Genomic DNA, 17764 nt, shown 5'->3' with positions numbered 1-17764 from the left:
AACTAGAGAGAAGAGAAGAAGGAAGCCAGGGCAAATGTAATAGAGAGAAAATAAGGACTCTCTGGGACGCAGAGGCAGGCAGACCTCAGTGAGTCTGAGGCCAGCCTGGTGGTCTACATAGGAAGTTCCAAGACCCAGCCTCAAAAGAGGAAGAAAAAGTCCTAGATGGACAGATATGCAAATAACTACAAACAAAAATATGCACAGTTTATGTATTTCCTAGTTTATCTGCCAAGAAGGCCTCAATCAAAACCAAAGTTTGCTGCTCAGGTTAGTCCCCCTCCTGCTCAGCCATCTTCCCAGTCCTCCACCTTCTTTTAGAGTCAGGACCTCTCACTGTAACTCACTCATTAGATAGGTCGCTGGGGTCCTGATCTCCAGCTCCCAATGCTGGTATTACAGAGAAATGTCCCATGCATGGCTTTTTATGTGGGGTTTGGGATCCAAACTCACATCTAATGTTATGTAGCAGGCAAGCATGTACCCACTGAAATCAGCTCCCAGACCTCATATTAATGGCTTTAAAGCAATGATTGTTAAACCTGTTACAGGAGCTGAAGTGACGGTTCCGTGTGAGAGGACTTGCCTCTCTTGCAAGACACCCAAGTTTAGTTCCCAGCACCCATGTGTAGCTCACAACTATCTGTAACTCTATCTCCACAGGATCTGGAAACCTAACACCCTAATTCTGGCCTCCTCAGTCATACAATGTGGCATACAAACACACACACACACACACACACACACACACACACACACACACACACACACAAATAAAATAAAATAAAAATTTTAAGCCAGGCGGTGGTGGTGCATGCCTTTAATCCCAGCACTGGGGAGGCAGAGCCAGGCAGATCTCTGTGAGTTCAAGGCCAGCCTGGTCTACTGAGCAAGATCCAGGAAAGGTGCAAAGCTACACAGAAAGACCATCTCGGAAAAACCTCAAAAAAAAAATTTAAAGCATTTTAAAACTGTTTATAATCCTGCCGGGTGGTGGTGGCACATGCCTTTAATCCCAGCACCAGGAGGCAGAGGCAGGCGGATCTTTGTGAGTTCGAGGCCAGCCTGGTCTACAGAGCGAGATCCAGGAAAGGCGCAAAGCTACACAAAAAAAAAAAAATAATAAAAATAAATAAATAAAATAAAACTATTTATAATCCTTATTTTCCTACCTAGAAAGATAGCAAAGGAGTTTTGTGGGACTGTGTTTTGAAATTTCCACCCCTATGTGCATTTTGCTTGGTTCAGTCAGAAAAATCAACAATTGCCGGGCGTTGGTGGCGCACGCCTTTAATCCCAGCACTCGGGAGGCAGAGCCAGGCGGATCTCTGTGAGTTCGAGGCCAGCCTGGGCTACCAAGTGAGTCCCAGGAAAGGCACAAAGCTACACAGAGAAACCCTGTCTCGAAAAACCAAAAAAAAAAAAAAAAAAAAAAAAAGAAAAATCAACAATCACACTGTTTGCCACTGTTAACTGTTTCTAGCAAAATAAAATTTACCTAGCCTCTTTCTGGCATGGATCATGACACTGTTCCTCAGAAATTCACAGAAAATAGAACCTATATAAACAACAACATCAATAATAAAAAGCTGCAGGGATGAGTGGTTCAATGACTTTATGTAGACAGGTTCATTGTATTTTATACATTATATACATACACATATAGGTACCCTTGAATTTAACACATGTACAAATCACTTAGGAATCTGGTAAAATATGAAGACTCCAAGATGAAACCCAACTCCACATTCCCAACAAGCTATAAGCAGAAGAATCACAACTGAGTTCTAACATTTCTCTTTCTGTACATTTTAAAAGCTTCCCATTTAAAACAAGAAAAAAAGTTACTGCCAGGCATGATAATACACCTTTAATCCCAGCACTCCCCTACTTGTGAGGTAGAGTTCCCAAAAGCTCCAAGCCAGCCTGGGCAACAAGACCTTGTCACATACACCAAAAAAATTAAAAAGTTAAAGAAAAATTTATCTTTCAACCATCTCTTTCCAAAAGAAACACTTATTTTTAAATATAGAACTACAACAGATATGATCCAGTTAAGCACAGGAACAAAGAAAGAGGCAACTTCATCTGTTCACTGCCTGTACATTATTATCTTACCTTTACATACAGAAGAGTACTGCACTCAAACATCACATATATTCTCTTAAAACTCACCAGTTAAAAATTATAATGCTAGAAGTGGGCCATAGTGGTGCACACCTTTAACCACAGCACTTGGGAGGCAGAGGCAGGCGGATCTCTGTGAGTTCAAGGCCAACCTGGGCTACACAGAGAAACCCTATCTCAAAAAACCAAAAAAAAAAAAAAAAAAAAAAAAGAATTGTACTGCTAATTATAGTAACTTCTATTTACCACAACCTCAGGAACTCTATGAAATCTGTAACTGGGTTAATTCTACTCAAACAGAGAATAACCTGTTGCTAAAATAAAGCTGCTAGTACGAAGGGTATTGAGTTTTCCAAACAGGCATCTTAGCTTCAGAAGCATGTATAGGATATGAGGGGGAAAAAAAAGTAAAGACAAAGTACAACTGAACAAAGATGTGTATTAGGAGAAATGAAATTTAAGAGTTACTCTTTCTTGCAACTAATGACATCACAAGAAATTGTCACAGCCAGCTTTCTTAACTGGTGATTTCTGGCCATTCCTGCTTTAACATTTCCTAGTCTCCTGTGTTCCTGAAAGTGCATAAAATAAATAAATAAATAACAAGTAAAAAATAAAAAAAATTTAAAGTACATAAAATTATTTTACTTTATGTACACAGGTAACAGTATCAGATCCCCTGGAACTGGAGTTACAGACAGTTGTGAGCTGCCATGTGTATGCTGAGAAATGAACCCGGGTCCTCTGGAAGAGCAGCCAGTGCTCTTAACCACTGAGCCATCTCTCCTGCCTTTGAAAGTGCTTCTTAGCATTACTTCCCAGTCAGCATTAATTCACAAACCTGAATTGACTTTTTAAAAAGTGACTGTAGAATGAAGACCAAAAAACACCATTTTTTACAATGCTTTTAAAAAAGCATTCAAATTTAATGTAAAAGAAAACCATGATTTTTTTGTTGTTTCTGTTTGTTTTTCTTTGAAGACAGTGTTTATTTGTGTGGACCAGGTTGGCCTCCAACTCAGAGATCTGCCTGCCTCTGCCTTCAGAGTGCTGGGATTAAGGGCCTGAACCACCACTGCCCAGCAAAAAAACTATTTTTATATGTATAAAGTATATGAACATTAATATAATCCTTGCATTAAGGTGGCTAAGGCTGGCGACCCAGCCTAATCCACACAGGAGTCCGAAGTCAGGCAGGTATTATACTGAATGCTTCTAATCAACACTCAGGAAGGAGGCTGAGGCCATCCTGGGCCATACTGTGATCTAAGTGAGAATAGGCTACAAAACAAAAATCCAATTTCAAAAACAAACAACAAAAGACCATCTTTCACAAATGGTGTACCAAGCAATATTCAACTGGTCCCCAACAGGAGAAACTGATCTGTACCAGATAGACGCTGACCGAATACACTTATGATCCAGTCAAGCTCTTGAGACGCAAAGGCAGAGATAATCCCAAGCTAAGGCCAACCTGGGTAACACAGCAGAAGGATCTTGAGTGCAGGGAGGTGGCTCAGTGCTAGAGCACTTACCTAACCTGTAGGAAGCCCTGGGTTAGACTTCCTGCAGTGAAAAAAATGGAGTGGTGCCTTGAGCTCTGACTTGGTGTTTCTTAACCTCAACAGATTAGACTGAGCCTTAAGGCTCTACCTGTCTCTATAGTGCTGGGAATCAAATCTCAGACTGCATTCTACATGAGCTCTCTACTACAGCTACATGTTCTAACCAAAAGAAATAATTTCATAAATCCTACTTATAAGTTGGAGATTTTCTTTTTAATCTTTGGTGTGTGAGTGTGTGTGTGTGAGTGTGTGTGTGTGAGTGTGTGTGTGTGTGTGTGTGTGTGCATGCATGCGCGCGCGCACCAATTAAAAAGAAAATTCATATAATATATATGTGTTAATGTATATAAAAAGAAATTATATATTATGATGATCAGAGTTCAGAGCAATTACCATGAAAGTTGGTTTTCACTCATCAGACCTCCACTAATCCTAATTCCTATTTCTCTACCTACCACTACTAAACACTGAGATCCTAAAAAAGGTTCTTCAAGTATAAACAAGGTAAAGAATTTTCTATGAAACAAGGAAGTTTAGTACAACACATAGGCTCCTCTATATAAGTATAAAGTTTATATACATATTTAAAATATATGCACTAGGGTGGAGAGATGGTTCACTGGTTAAGAGCACTGGCTGCTCTTCCAGAAGCCCTGGGTTCAGTTCCCAGCACCTGTCACTGTGGTCCAGGAGCTGACACCTCTTCTGGCCTCCAGACGTACAGGCAGACAAAATGTTCATACACATAAAGTAAAAACAATCTTTAAAAATGTATATTAATATTAAGCATTACTGACATTGTTTAAAAATAAAGTAAAATAAGATTTTAGTTTGGGGGTTGAACTCAGTATAGAAAATTTGCCTAGTACATACATACATAGTACAAGGTTCTAGGTTCTATCCCGTGTCCTGAACATTGTGTACACACACACATACAAAAGATTTTATTCTAAGATTCAGGCCAACTAAATTCCATTAACTACAGACTAGGTCAGACTATTAAAGCATATTACCCACATCTCCCAATCTTCAAGAATTATTCAAGAGCATAATATATATTTAGAGCAGTGGTTCGCAACCTGTGAGTCATGACCCCTTTGGAGTTCAAAGGACAATTTCACTGGAGTCACATATCAGATATTTACATTACAATTCATAACAGGAGCAAAATTACAGTTGTGAAGTATCAAGGAAAATAATTTTATGGTTGGTGGTCATCATGGCATGAGAAACTGTATTAAAGGGTCTCAGAATTAAGAAGGTTGAGAACCACTGATTTAGAGACTACAGTATCAAATTAGTAATCCACATAACAAACTTTCTAAAGTTGAGCCTAACAAGCAACTATCAGTTATCCAAAAAATAAGCAAATATGATCACATGTTTCAAATGTTTGCCCTTAAACTGAACTAAATCATTCTTCAAAATAATCTTAGGATGAAAATCTGTGGGGTTCAGATGTGGCGGGGGTGGGAGGGTGGGAGGGTGGGGGGGTGGAAGGGTGGGAGGGTGGGGTGTTTAGAATATTTTGTCTAACACGTGAGGCCTTGGGCTTAATGTCCAAGACTACAAAAATAATGAGTGAATGGAATCTTTTAAAATGTTTAAGTAAGGCTTGAAGAACCTGATCACAACCGGAGTCCATACAGGTGGAAGTGATGGCCTGAAACCTCCTAGCACTATCTTCAGAGAGCATGGCCTCAGTCACATGAAACTATTAACCATTATACAGGTGCATCCTGGCCCATCTAACAAAATAAAGACTTGCTAGAAACACAAACCCATGGCAATTTTGCTTTATTTACTTCTTTTTTTAACCCTGGTTGGCCTGGAACTCACTGTATAGACCAGGCTGGCCTTGAATACAGAATCTGCCTCTGCAGCCTGAGTGCTGGGATCTTAAGGCATGTGCTATGAAAAATACTATCTTCATATAATCTATTCTGATACAGCTTTTCCCTCTCCTCCTCCCAGATCCTCCCTACCCACCCAGCTCCATGCTCTCTCTGAAAAAAAAAGATATACACACACACACACACACACACACACACAAAAAGCTCCACAAAAACACAAATCAGAAACCATAATATACAAGCAAAAGATCAATAAGAAAAAAAAAAGCCCAAACAAAGCGAAATGAAACAAAAAGTCTACAAAATTACCACTGAATTAATTTGTGTTGCCAACTACCCCTGGGTATGAGTCCTACCCAGAAGTATAGTTAATATACCAAGTTTCTATTGGCCAAAACTAATTATTCTTTGTCATCAAGTATCAATTACAGATAGCTTGTTGCCTGTGTCCACATTCCCTCCTCAGTCATAATGTACATTTCTAAGCAAGAAAGTTTCAAAACTATCAGTTATAGTATAGCCAAAGGAACTACTTCTCGAGAATTCTTTCTTTCCATCAATAATTAGAGACTGCTCTATACAGGAATCAACCCCTTCATCTCCACATTTCTTTTTCTGTAAAAAGTTAAATCCAACCCAAAATAGCAAATGGCAACCTCATTTCAGAAGCTTCCACAAAATAAAAATGAAATTCTGTAGAAAAACACATTTTACATTTCTTAGCCTGAACAATTTGCTTCACTATTTACAATGTATACTGACTTCAAAGGTGGACCTAAATTACTATTTTCAGTTGTGATACCTTTTGGTTCTTTTTTCCAAGAAAATACTATCTATAGAGTTTACCTCCTCAGCTACCAAGGCACATTCCCTTTTCTTTGTACTGCCTTGCAATGAAAGCATTTGGGAGAAAGGGTAGAAGTATCAATGACAAAGGGTGCACAGAAAATAAAAGACAAAACAGCAAGAGGAAGGCATGGTAAAGAAAAAGCTAACCCCTTCTATTTCCGAGAAATTCTAAAGTCAGATACTTGAATAGTGATGCTCCTCAGAAGCACCTAAGTCTGTATGGCAGAATTACTGACTCAGAATAATTAGAGAAATAAGCTTTGCAATCACTTAAAATGAGTATGAATTGTGAAAGAATATAACCATGTACTCCTGATCCTCTTGCCTCTACTTCCTGGGATTATAGGTGTGCAGCCCTATGCCCAGTTGGAAAGGAAATCACTAGATAATTTCAAAGATTTTGTTTGTTTTCACCTGTACTATCAAATTGGCTTTATTACTTCTCCTAGCTTTAGATATGGTAGCAAACACTGGAACAGGTTGAGTGTTGAGAATGTTCCAGCAGGTGATCCCCTGGCTAAACAAGTAGATAAGCAGTCAAGAGTCTGACTTCCTATTATGTGAGTAGCATGGTTCCTATGTTTACCTGGCGCAGAGCTACTTATTAACCATTTCTTTGCTCCTAATGAATGAGAGATCTTAAACAATGTAATTCTTCTATTTACTTACTACAATGTATCTACAGATATGTGACTCAAAACTGAGGCATAAATATCCTCTAATATGGTATACACCTTTAATACCAGCACTAGGGAGGCCAAAGACGGGAGGATCTCAGTGAATGCACAGCTAGCCTGTCTATATTATGAGAATCAGGCGAACTAAGAGTAACTCTGTCTCAAAATAAAAATCTCTCTCTCTCTCTCTCTCTCTCTCTCTCTCTCTCTCTCTCTCTCTCTCTCTCAGGTGAACTAGGAGTATATAGTCAAACTCTGTCTCAAAATAAAAATCTCTCTCTCTCTCTCTCTCTCTCTCTCTCTCACACACACACACACACACACACACACACACACACACACACACACACAATCTAACTTCAACTCCATTGATTCTATAAACTCTACATTATACTCTATGTATCTTTACTACCACCTTTTTTCCCCTTGGTTTATTGAGACAGGGTCTATGTAGTCCTGACTCTCCTGGAACTCCTATGTAGATCAGGATGGCCTTGAACTGAGAAAGCCACCTGCTTCTGTCTCCGGAATACTGGGATAAAAGGCGTGCAGTGCACCATAATACTGGTCCCTACAACTTTTCACAGAATTCTTTCAATTCTTCCCATATTAACTTGGGAATTTTCTAAAACAGCTATTTCATGCAAACATGGTATCAATTCAGGCTTTGGTTTTCTGTTTGATTGTTTGTTTAGGTTTTTGTGGGTTTGGTTTTTTTTTTTTGCTTGTTTTAAATGTTTATTTATTTATATATGGGCATCAGAGAACCATGGCATGCATGTAAAGAAGACAATCTGAAAGAACTAATACTCTCTTCCCATAATGTGGGTCCCAGGGATCAAATTCAAGTCAACAAGCTTGGCAACAAGTGTCTACAGAGCCATCTCACCCACCCTCAACCCAGTTTTTGAGGGTTTTGTTGTTTGTTTGTTTTTGTTTTTGTTTTTCAAGACAGGGTTTCTCTGTGCAGCCTTAACTATCCTGGAACTTGCTCTGTAGACCAGGCTAGCCTTGAACTCACAGAGATCCGCCTGGCTCTGCCTCCCAAGTGCTGTGGTTAAAGGCATGCATAACCACCACACGGTTCAACCTAGGTTTTTAACTTCTAGATTCATACTTGGTTTAACTAAAGTGTTTCTTCCATAGCTGTGTGTTTTATCCTGTATGTTGTTCTTGTTACTCTCTTCTCATAAACCATCCCTCCCATTTCTCTACCACTGTAATTACTTAAGTGTCCTATATGACACAAAACATAACGCTGACTAATAATAAGCAAATACTCAATGTCCATTGTAGCAGAAACCAGGTTAAGCTGATATACAGCATCTCACCTAAGTCTCAATTTTTAGTAAATAGTGTAATTCCCATTTTACAAGAGCAAAAATCAGAGCAGAGTAATTTACCTCAATTCACATTGAGTAGCATATAGTTGGGATTAACTGTACAGTCAGATTCCAACATCTACTATGTAAGTATATATAAATATATGATTGTAACAGTAATGTGAAGACTATTAAAAATGTAGAAGGTCAAAAAGAATTTAATGGTGTTGGACCAGGCAGTGATATATGGCTATAATCTCGGCGCTCCATTTGGTAAAAGGATGGGAATTCTTGTTAAGGCCAGCATGAGCTATAAGACCCTGCCTTTAAAGAAAGAGAGAAAGAGAGAGAAAGAGAGCAAAGAGATTGACTTACACGTTATTAAAATGGCTTAACATTTAATTTCCATAAACTTTATATCTAAGAAATAATATGGTCTGAGTTAAAAACTCTAAAATTCCAATATACAAATAAAATAGACTAAATTCATGTCAATCTTGTCTAAAGTTTTCTGCAGTGGTAGAAATGTTTCTATTAGTGCTGTCTAATATAGTTGACACATGTCATATGTCATTTACTTACCATCTGAAATGTCTGGTGTGACTAACAAAATTTGGAACATTTTGTAATCTAAACAGTTGCATGTAGCTAGTAGCTACAGCTACCACACTGGACAACACAGGTGTAAAACATAAAACGCCAGAAAAAGACAAGTGCAGAAATCCTTACTGCATTAACAGTCAAATCAATTAATATATGTCTTTACTGTCTCAGCTCCAATTAACTCAAAACATATGAACCTCCAATAGATTTAAATAGATCAAAGTCTTCTACTACAGTTGTTCTCTGGTATCTTCACACACACACACACACACACACACACCACCTGTAACATCAACGAAACTGCCATTAGGGGGACCCTTCAACTTCTGCCTAGTAAGACAATTTTATAAAAACACTCAAACACATTTTCAATTCTCAAGTAACACGCCGATTTAAAGTGCTTGCTTACCTTGATTCTCCACTGCCATTTCTAACACTTTCTTCATCACTGTGTCCATTCATTGTAAATATCAAGTAGTTTTAAAATAAAACACAAATCTTCCCACTTTAATAAAAGATGAATATAAATGCCAACTTCCTCGAATATCAAAATTTCAAAGATGAATTTTCTTCAACATTCACAGGTTTCCTGGGACTCCTCTCTGAGTCACCTGGGGGAAAAAATACATTAGCAGTTAAGAATATACGCTGAAGGAAAAGTAAGCCCGATTTAGAACTCACAGAAATGTACCTAGGCCATTAGACTAGCGGTAGCAAAAAAAGATGCAGAAGCCTTTTACTTACAATAACTAGGCATCTATTAAACACATTCTTAATTAATTTACTAGAATTTAGCCTGCCACTGCTAGTGCTGTTTTGACAGAAGGAATTTAAAGATTTGTAGGGCAACAAACTTTTCGAGGCTAATTGCTACTGTGTAGCACTTTTTATATAGATTATTAAAACAAAGTGATACCATGTAACATATACATACACGCAGACTGGAAAATGTGGTTTTATTTGGTAACTTCGCCAAATAAACGAAGTGAGGATAAAGGTTATGTTAATGAAGCTCTAATTCCTATTACCAAGAACTTCATACTCCAGCTAAAGAAAGTTTTTAAATGCCCATATGGAAAAGAGTGTAGTAAAAGGTATCACGGTCTTAGCAAAAATGCAAACGCCAAAACAGAGGTTCTTATCAGGTATGAGTGAAAGAGAAAAAAAAATGTATCCAATGTGGTACTTAAGACGCCTTGAAAAACATAAAAGGGTAATACAAAGAATACACACTGTATCTTCTTTTCAAGGCAAGCGATTGGGGGGAGGGGGTACCAAGACACAGTATTTCCACCTCTTAAGATTTCACCAGAGCACTCCAGTCACCTACAAGCCAACCACGAATAAACAAAGGAGATCTCTGGCAGGGGAGGGAGAGGAAGAAGCGGGGGAAGGAGACGTCAGATCCTTCCCCAGCCAGAAAGTACCAAGACACACACGGAAAGGCAGAGTTGTCCTCTGACTCCAGCAGAGACTTAACTCTGATTATTTCCACTCCACAGAACAGGGAGGGTCAAACAGGCTGCTGCCACCTCGGCCGGAGGCCGACCCTGCACCTGGATCAGGCTCTCGAACCTGCAGAGCTCGATCTTCATACCATCTCTGCAAGGACAGGTTATCTAAAGCCCACAGCACTCAACAGTAATTCCTAACGTTAACTATTAATTCCAACCCCGGTGAAAAAGCTTTACTATTAAACCGTGTGTCCAAGCCCTCCACCTCCTCCTTCTCCTCCTCCTCTCCGGAAAGTCTGCGCTAAGAAAGTTCACTCGCCTGGGCGCTCTTTCCCTTTCACCTTCCTCTCGCCCCTCAAGATGGCTTTCCCCGTCCGCTGGAACTTCCTTTCCAGCCTCGCCTCCTTTCTCCGCCTCAGCGTCTTGCCCTAAGTTCTCTGCTCCGGAGTGCCGGGATTCCCGACGCTCCCGCGCCTCAACAATGAGCGCCCCCCGAAGTCGCCCAGCCTCTGCAAGCCTCCCTTTCCCGGCCTGGCAGTTGCCGGACTCCGGCTAAGTTTGCCGGCCGGCTGCGCCGCCGCGCGGGGCCGCAGCTCCTTCCCTCCCCGCAGCCGGGCGCCGCGGCCTCCTTCCCGCCTCCCGCTGCTCCCGCAGCCCGCCGCGCGCCCTCCCGGGCTCGCCCGGCGGCGGCGGCGACCGCCGCCCCCTCCCCCCCTCCCACCCCGGCCGCCCTGCGCTCCCACGTGCTGGTCCCCGCCGCGCGCCGGGCAGCGCCGCCAGGCCGCCGAGGATGCGCCGGGCCGCTCTCCCACGCCCCCGGCGCCGCGCCGGGCCGCGGCGCGCCGGGCCTCGCGGGCCTCGCCCGCTCCCGGCCTTCCCCGGCCGGCCTCGCCGACCCGTCCTTACCGGCGGGCGCAGGGCGGAGGGTGGCGCGGGCCCGGCGCCTCGGGTGGAGGATGCCCCGCGCGCGGGGGGTGGGGGGTGGAGGGAGGTGTTGGGGGACCCGCGATCCTGGACGCCCAGGCCGCGGGACCCGCGCCGCGGACGGCCGAGGGGGAGGGGGAGGCCGCGGGCGGAGACGCGCGGGGGCTGCGGAGCGGGTCCCACGATCAGTTCATCTCCGGGCGCCGCCGAGGCCGAGCGGGAAGTACCGAGGGCGCCTCCTCCTCCTCCTCCGCCTCCTCCTCCTCCTCCTCCGTCCGCGCTCCCGCCCCGCCGCTTATCGGCCGCCGGCAGCCGCCATGACGCCGAGACCGCGAGCGAGCGCAACCGTCTCCGCCGCGCGGCGCCGCCGAGGTCGCCGTCGCCTCCGCCTCCCGAGCGACGTCACCGCCTGGGCTCACTCCCCTTCCCCGGCGCGCGGCGGCGGCGGCGCGCACGCCCGGGCCTTTCCGCCGACGCGCGGGCGCGGGCGCGGGGCGGGGCGGCGGCGCGCGCCCCTCGGGGGGAAGCCGCGGGGCTCGGGTGTCGGCGCGGCCCCGGGCCCCGCGGGTCTCTAACCCCGAGGTCGCGTCGGGGTGGGGGCGCTCCCGTCACCGCACCGGTGCGCAGGAGGTGACCCGGGGCAGAGGCCGGCGGCGGCCTGCGGTGGTGGGTGTCGGTAGCGCGCACCGTGTGCCCCCGGAGTCCGGCCTGAGCTGCTGCGTCACCAGGGCAGCCTGGAAACCCGGCGATTGGGCAACCTCGTCGCCTCCCGCTGTGTTACTCGCCTGGGCGACCTGCGGCTAAATCTCTTCCCGGGCGGGGCTGTAGTGAACGAGAGAGAATAGAGTGCTGCCTGTTGACATCCCGTGACGCTGCTCGATTCGTGTGTGGGTGGCCCCTGCCGAGTTCATAAAAGAACTTTTACTGCAGTGCCTGGCTGGGTCCCTCCCTGGAGGGCGGGTGGAAGGGTGTCGTGCGGAATTGGAACAAGGAGGGGCGTTGTAACTGTTCGGGTCTAAGGTGCTGCAACTTTGTTGACAGTTTTTGTCATTATGTATCCGCGGGCCTCGGTGTGCTGGAAGCAGGAGCTCTTCAAGCATGGTGATGTAGCTAATCTATGTATGGTTTTCTATTTTGTTTTTATTATGCTTTTTTGGTTTTGAAAGAGCGTCTTATTACGTAGCCCAGGGTGGCCTCAGGATAATCCTATACCTTCGAAGTGTTGGGATCACAGGCATGTGCCACCACACCAAGGCTGTTTTTGCAAGTGTTTGGATTTTTGTTTGTTTGCTAACTTGTTTTTAAATAAAAATTCTTTCTGACTTCATTTTTTTCGTCTGTAAATTTAAAAAAAAAAATTAAGACAGTATACAATCACCATGAGGTAGTGGCACACGCCTTTAATCCCAACACTTGGGAGGCAGAGGCAGGCAGGTCTCTGAGTTCAAGGCCAGCCTAAGTCTACGGATACAATCCAGGCTGTTCTGTGTATTGGTGAGATTACCATTGTACCCACCATGTGGAGCTAATTTTTAAAACTTCCTAATTTGTTATTTAAAGTTAGATTTGCTGTAAAGGCCTGCCTTTGATGTCAAATGAGTTTGGCTGCCATAATATTCTCCAAATAATTCTTAAGCTATTTGGGAAATTTCTAATAAAATTTTTAACTTTGAAGCTTGATGTTTTGAATAAAATAACAATATACTTCATTGCTCTGTAATGTCTTAGAGTTGACTTCAAAATATAGAGAAATACAATATATAAAAAATTGCAGCAATCTTGCCTGTTTGGGTCTTAAAGGTCAAGGTGTAATGCAAAAATGTGTTTTGGATATTTATTAGCTGCATGATTAAATTCCCTGGTTTTTAGTTTTTTTGTTTTTTGTTTTTTGTTTTTTTTAATAAACAGTCTCTTACATTTTATTTCTTGTTAGTGTTTGCCTGTGTGCCATAGCACACAAGTGGAGGTCAGAGACCTCACCTTCCACCATGTGAATCCAAGGGATGTAACTCAGATTCTTAAAGTTTGGTGTCAGAGGTCTGCAAGCACTGAACCCAACTGATTGCATCTCTTGTTAGTACATCAAATAACAGCCTCAGAGTGATTATCTAAACATGTAAATAGCAGAAATTCCAGAAAATGAGCATCGACCATGAGGGGTTTGGGTTTGTTTTGCTCCTATTCAATTTCCATTTGGAACACTTCATAGTCCTTTGGGTGAGTATGACATTTACAGATTCTAACACATTATTCTGTGAATCCTTACTTCTGATACATTCTACTAGTGAAGCTTGCCAGTGGATGTCTGTGATGGTTACTCTTTATTGTCAACTTGATTGGATTGAGAAATATCTAAGAGATGATGTGTAAAATATAGAACTGGATATGTGTATGAGGTCATTTCCAGAGAAAATTAAAAGATTGAAGCACCTACCTCATCCCTGCATGGATTCAGATTTTGATGGACTATCAGGATGTTGTGGAACTCTGGTGGGTAGGGCCTCAGTGGAAATAGTGAGTCACTGGGGGTGTGCCTTAGAAAACTATATCATGGCTCTGGCCTCAAAACAATGAACCAAAGTAAACCTTTCTTCCTATAAGTTGGTTTTCTCTGGGATCTGGTCATAGTGACAAGAAAATGACCTCCAACAGTATTCTTAAATAGATATACTGAGAAACACTTTCAGAATGGTAAAATATGCCCCAGATAGAAAACAGTAGCTCTTTCTCCTCTAACTTTGGGGTTGCCAATATAGGAATAAATATATTCTTTCTCCTACTTAATATTAAAATAGAGTCTGACTTAAGATTGTTGCAGTTAGTATTTTTTTATTTTATGGTCATGTGGAATTGACATTCTGTAAGAACAACTTTTGAATTTTGGGTTTTTTTCCGGTCTAAAGATATGCCCAGGTTGGGGATCTAGCTCAGTGGTAGAGCGCTTGCCTAGCAAGCTCAAGGCCCTGGGTTCGATCCTCAGCTCAAAAAAAAAAAAAAAAAAATAGATATGCCTTATAAGACACAGTGCTTACTCATAGGGCCTCATCAGACTTGGTGATCATAAGGTAGACAACACAAACTCAAGTATCAGTGTTACTGAGTTATTGTATTGTATAGGTCACATGTTAAATGCACTTTCAACTAAGGGTGTTTTCAGTTTTAGCCTATGACATCAACCTGAGTACCTTGCCAAACAGGAAGAATTTTCCAAATGTCATGTGTAAATTTATAAAATTCTTTGATAGGCTTGCAAAATCTTAAGTCATAGTAAATGTGACACATTTTCTACTTTTCTAGTCATAATTTTATAAGAGTTACTGTTTGCAGAATTGGACAGAACACTTTCCTCAGGACAGTTGCCTGGCACTGCATTCCACTGCATCCACTGCATTCCACTGCATTCCACTGCATCCACTGTGGGTGATTTCCAACCTATGCAGTGTTTGGAAGAATTCTCTAGTACATTCAGACATCTTAGTTACTATATTTAGAGATTTTGACTAATAAATTCTTTTCTTTTAAAAAGTGTTTTCAGGGTTGGGGATTTAGCTCAGTGGTAGAGCACTTGCCTAGCAAGCACTAGGCCCTGGGTTAGATCCTCAGCTCCAAAAAATAAAAAAAATAAAAAATAAAAATAAAAAGTGTTTTCTTACATTTTTTTGTGTGTGCATGCATGTGCATGCACATGGTACAGTACACATGTATGTGTAGGTCAGAGGACAACTTAAAGGAGTCAGTTCCTTCCTTTCATTATTTGGGTCCTAGAGATCAAATTCAGGTCATTAGACTTGGCAACAACTGCTGTTACTAGCTGATGAATTCTTTTCTTTTTAAGACATGGGTACCTGTAGGAGACAGTCTCCCTATCGTAACAAGCATGACTTTGGTTCCCGGGCTCAAGTGACCCTTCTGCTTCAGCCCCCTGAGAGTTGGAACTACAGGCTTGCATGATTCTAACTCTTTAAATTTTAAATCCCTTAGTGTCAATAAAATTGCAAATGGAAAGTTCTAAAAGATGATTCTAAGAGGCCACTAGATATAAAATCTAATAGGCATATAAAGATATAACTTCCTCTGATTTCAAAATTAAATGTACATGTGTATATGCAGTAAAAGAAAAAAGATAATTAAATTAACAGATTAGTTCACCAGTGTTGCCATGCCTTCTTTTCAGTTTTTTTGTTTTTTAACTTTTGTTTTTTTGGTTTTTTTGTTTTTTTTGTTGTTTTTTTTTTTTTTTTTGAGACAGGGTTTCTCTGTAAGCCCTGGCTGTCCTGGAACTCCCTCTGTAAACCAGGCCTGGCCTTGAACTCACAGAGATCCTCCTGCTCAGCCTCCCGAGTGCTGGATTAAAGGCATGTGCTGCTACCACCCTGGCAAATAAGGCAACTCTTATAAAGGAAAACATTTAATTGGGGCTGGCTTACGGTACAAAGGTTTAGTCTGTTATAGTCATGATGGGAAGCATGGCGGCACGCAGGCAGACATGGTGCTGGAGAAGTAACTGAGAGTTCTACATCCAGACTGGCAGGCAGCAGGAAGAGAGAGTGACACTGGGCCTGGCTTGGGCTTCTGAAATCTGAAAACCCACTTCCCAGTAACACACTTCCTCCAACAAGGCCGCACCTCCCAATAGTGCCATTCCTTGTGAGCCTGTGGGAGCATTTTTATTCAGACCAGCACACTACTCTGCTTCTGTGTTGCATTATGAGACCCTTGAATATGGAAACTGTCCACATTACATCATATTAAGTCATTCTATAAACTTATTTCATCTCAGACATTCTGCTAAGGGACAGGGAATTGTCATAGAGTGAAACCAGACACGTTTAGGGTTTAATACAGGAAATAACCACACTGAATTCAAAACAGAAATATAAATATAAGAAGAAACATAATCCTATGATAGTAATAAATGCTAGTTAGAAAAAAATCTCTCCAAAGAAAATGCAGTGACCTGAGAACTGAGGAATTAGTATGAATTAGACAAAAGAGGCCACTGAAGACATTCTTTGTAGATAAATGTGAGAAAACATTCTTGGGCCAGAGAAATCATCACACTCATTTGTTAAAAACGGGCTTCATTTTTTTAAAAAGTGTCCTTCAAAGATGTTTGAGAAGCATTTCAGTGATGAATAGATCAGCACCACACCTTCAAATGTATTCATTACTTTTCTCTTGCTGTGGTGGTTTAAATGATAATGGCCTCTGTAGGCTCATATATTTGAATGCTTGGTCACCAAGGAGTGGAACTGTTTAAAAGGATTACAAGGATTAGGAGGTGTGGCCTTGCTGGAAGAGATGTGTCACTGGGGGTGAAACTAAGGTTCCAAAAAGCCATGCCAGGTACAATCTCCCCCTCTTTCCTTCCCTCCCTCCCACTCCCCCACCTGACTCTCTGCCTGAAGATCAGGATGTAACTCTCAGCTATTGCTCCAACACCATGAGTGCCACCATGCTCCAGCCATGCCCCCCCCCCCCCCGACAATAATGGACTAAACATCTGAAACTATAAGCAAGCCCCTAATTAAAGGCTCTTTTATGAGAGTTGCCTTGATCATGGTGTCTGTTCACAGCAATAGAACAGTGACTGAGACAGTTGCTATGACAAGTTACCTAACAAAGATGACTTCAAGGAAAGGCTTATCCTGGCTTACCGTTTGCATGCATTGTCCATCATGGTGGGGAAGTCATAGTGACAGACATGTGAAGCAGCTGGTCACATGGTTTCTATAGTCAGAAAGGAGAGAGAGATGAATACTGGTGCTTAGCTTGCTTTCTTGTTTTTACTTAGTCCTGGAACAGTGCTGCCCACATTCAAAGTTAAGTTTTCCTCCCTTCCTCCCTTCTAAATGTATCATAGACACAAGCAAAAGTGTTTCCCTGGTAACTCTAAATTTAGTCAAATTGACAGTGAGGATTAGCCATCAGAATAAAGGACTGTAGAGTACATAGTACTGAGAGAGCAAACAGCGACTGAGTGAGAGGGTCTACAAAGGAAAGGCTAGTCAGGGACTAAGTGGATTGTGTAGGAAATTAGGAAACCATCAAAGGGATTTTAGCTTGATGGTGACTTAACAAGATTGGTAAATAGAAAATTGTACTCTAGATATAAATCCCAAGCAAAGATTAGGATGTATCAAAGTAAATAGGATACTCCCAAATTAATTAGAGGTTTTTGCAGATAAAAGAAACTAAAACTGGTGTATTGGACCAGGATAGTGTAATAGAGGTAGAGAGTGAGTTGGAGAAACAGTAGAATACACTTCCTGGAGCTGGACTGAGCATTAGGAGGAAGAAGTTACTTGGTATTTACAGCTGAATGGTACTGGCATTCATTCACTAGAGTGTTAATGTATTTGGAGTAGGTAGGGAGGTTGAAGATCATTG

The 17764-nt window shown here is 42.2% G+C and overlaps 1 protein-coding gene across 1 annotated transcript in view; it reads right to left on the bottom strand.

Annotated features, from left to right (window-relative positions):
• The window catches only part of Chd1 (chromodomain helicase DNA binding protein 1), an 81104-nt gene extending 69520 nt beyond the window's left edge, over positions 1-11584 (bottom strand). Inside the window, exons 1-2 of the mRNA XM_059272928.1 lie at positions 11357-11584; positions 9406-9607 (exon numbers count right to left, since the gene is read on the bottom strand). Coding sequence (XP_059128911.1) covers positions 9406-9458 — 53 coding nt within the window. The 5' untranslated portion in view covers positions 9459-9607; positions 11357-11584. The remainder of the gene's footprint in view (positions 1-9405; positions 9608-11356) is intronic.
• Positions 11585-17764: the final 6180 nt, after the last annotated feature.

The sequence above is a fragment of the Peromyscus eremicus genome, chromosome 8b, assembly GCF_949786415.1.
Source record: "Peromyscus eremicus chromosome 8b, PerEre_H2_v1, whole genome shotgun sequence".
Taxonomy (NCBI): Eukaryota; Metazoa; Chordata; class Mammalia; order Rodentia; family Cricetidae; genus Peromyscus; species Peromyscus eremicus.
The sequence above is the reverse complement of the archived record's forward strand: the minus strand, read 5'-3'. Positions and strand labels throughout refer to the sequence as shown.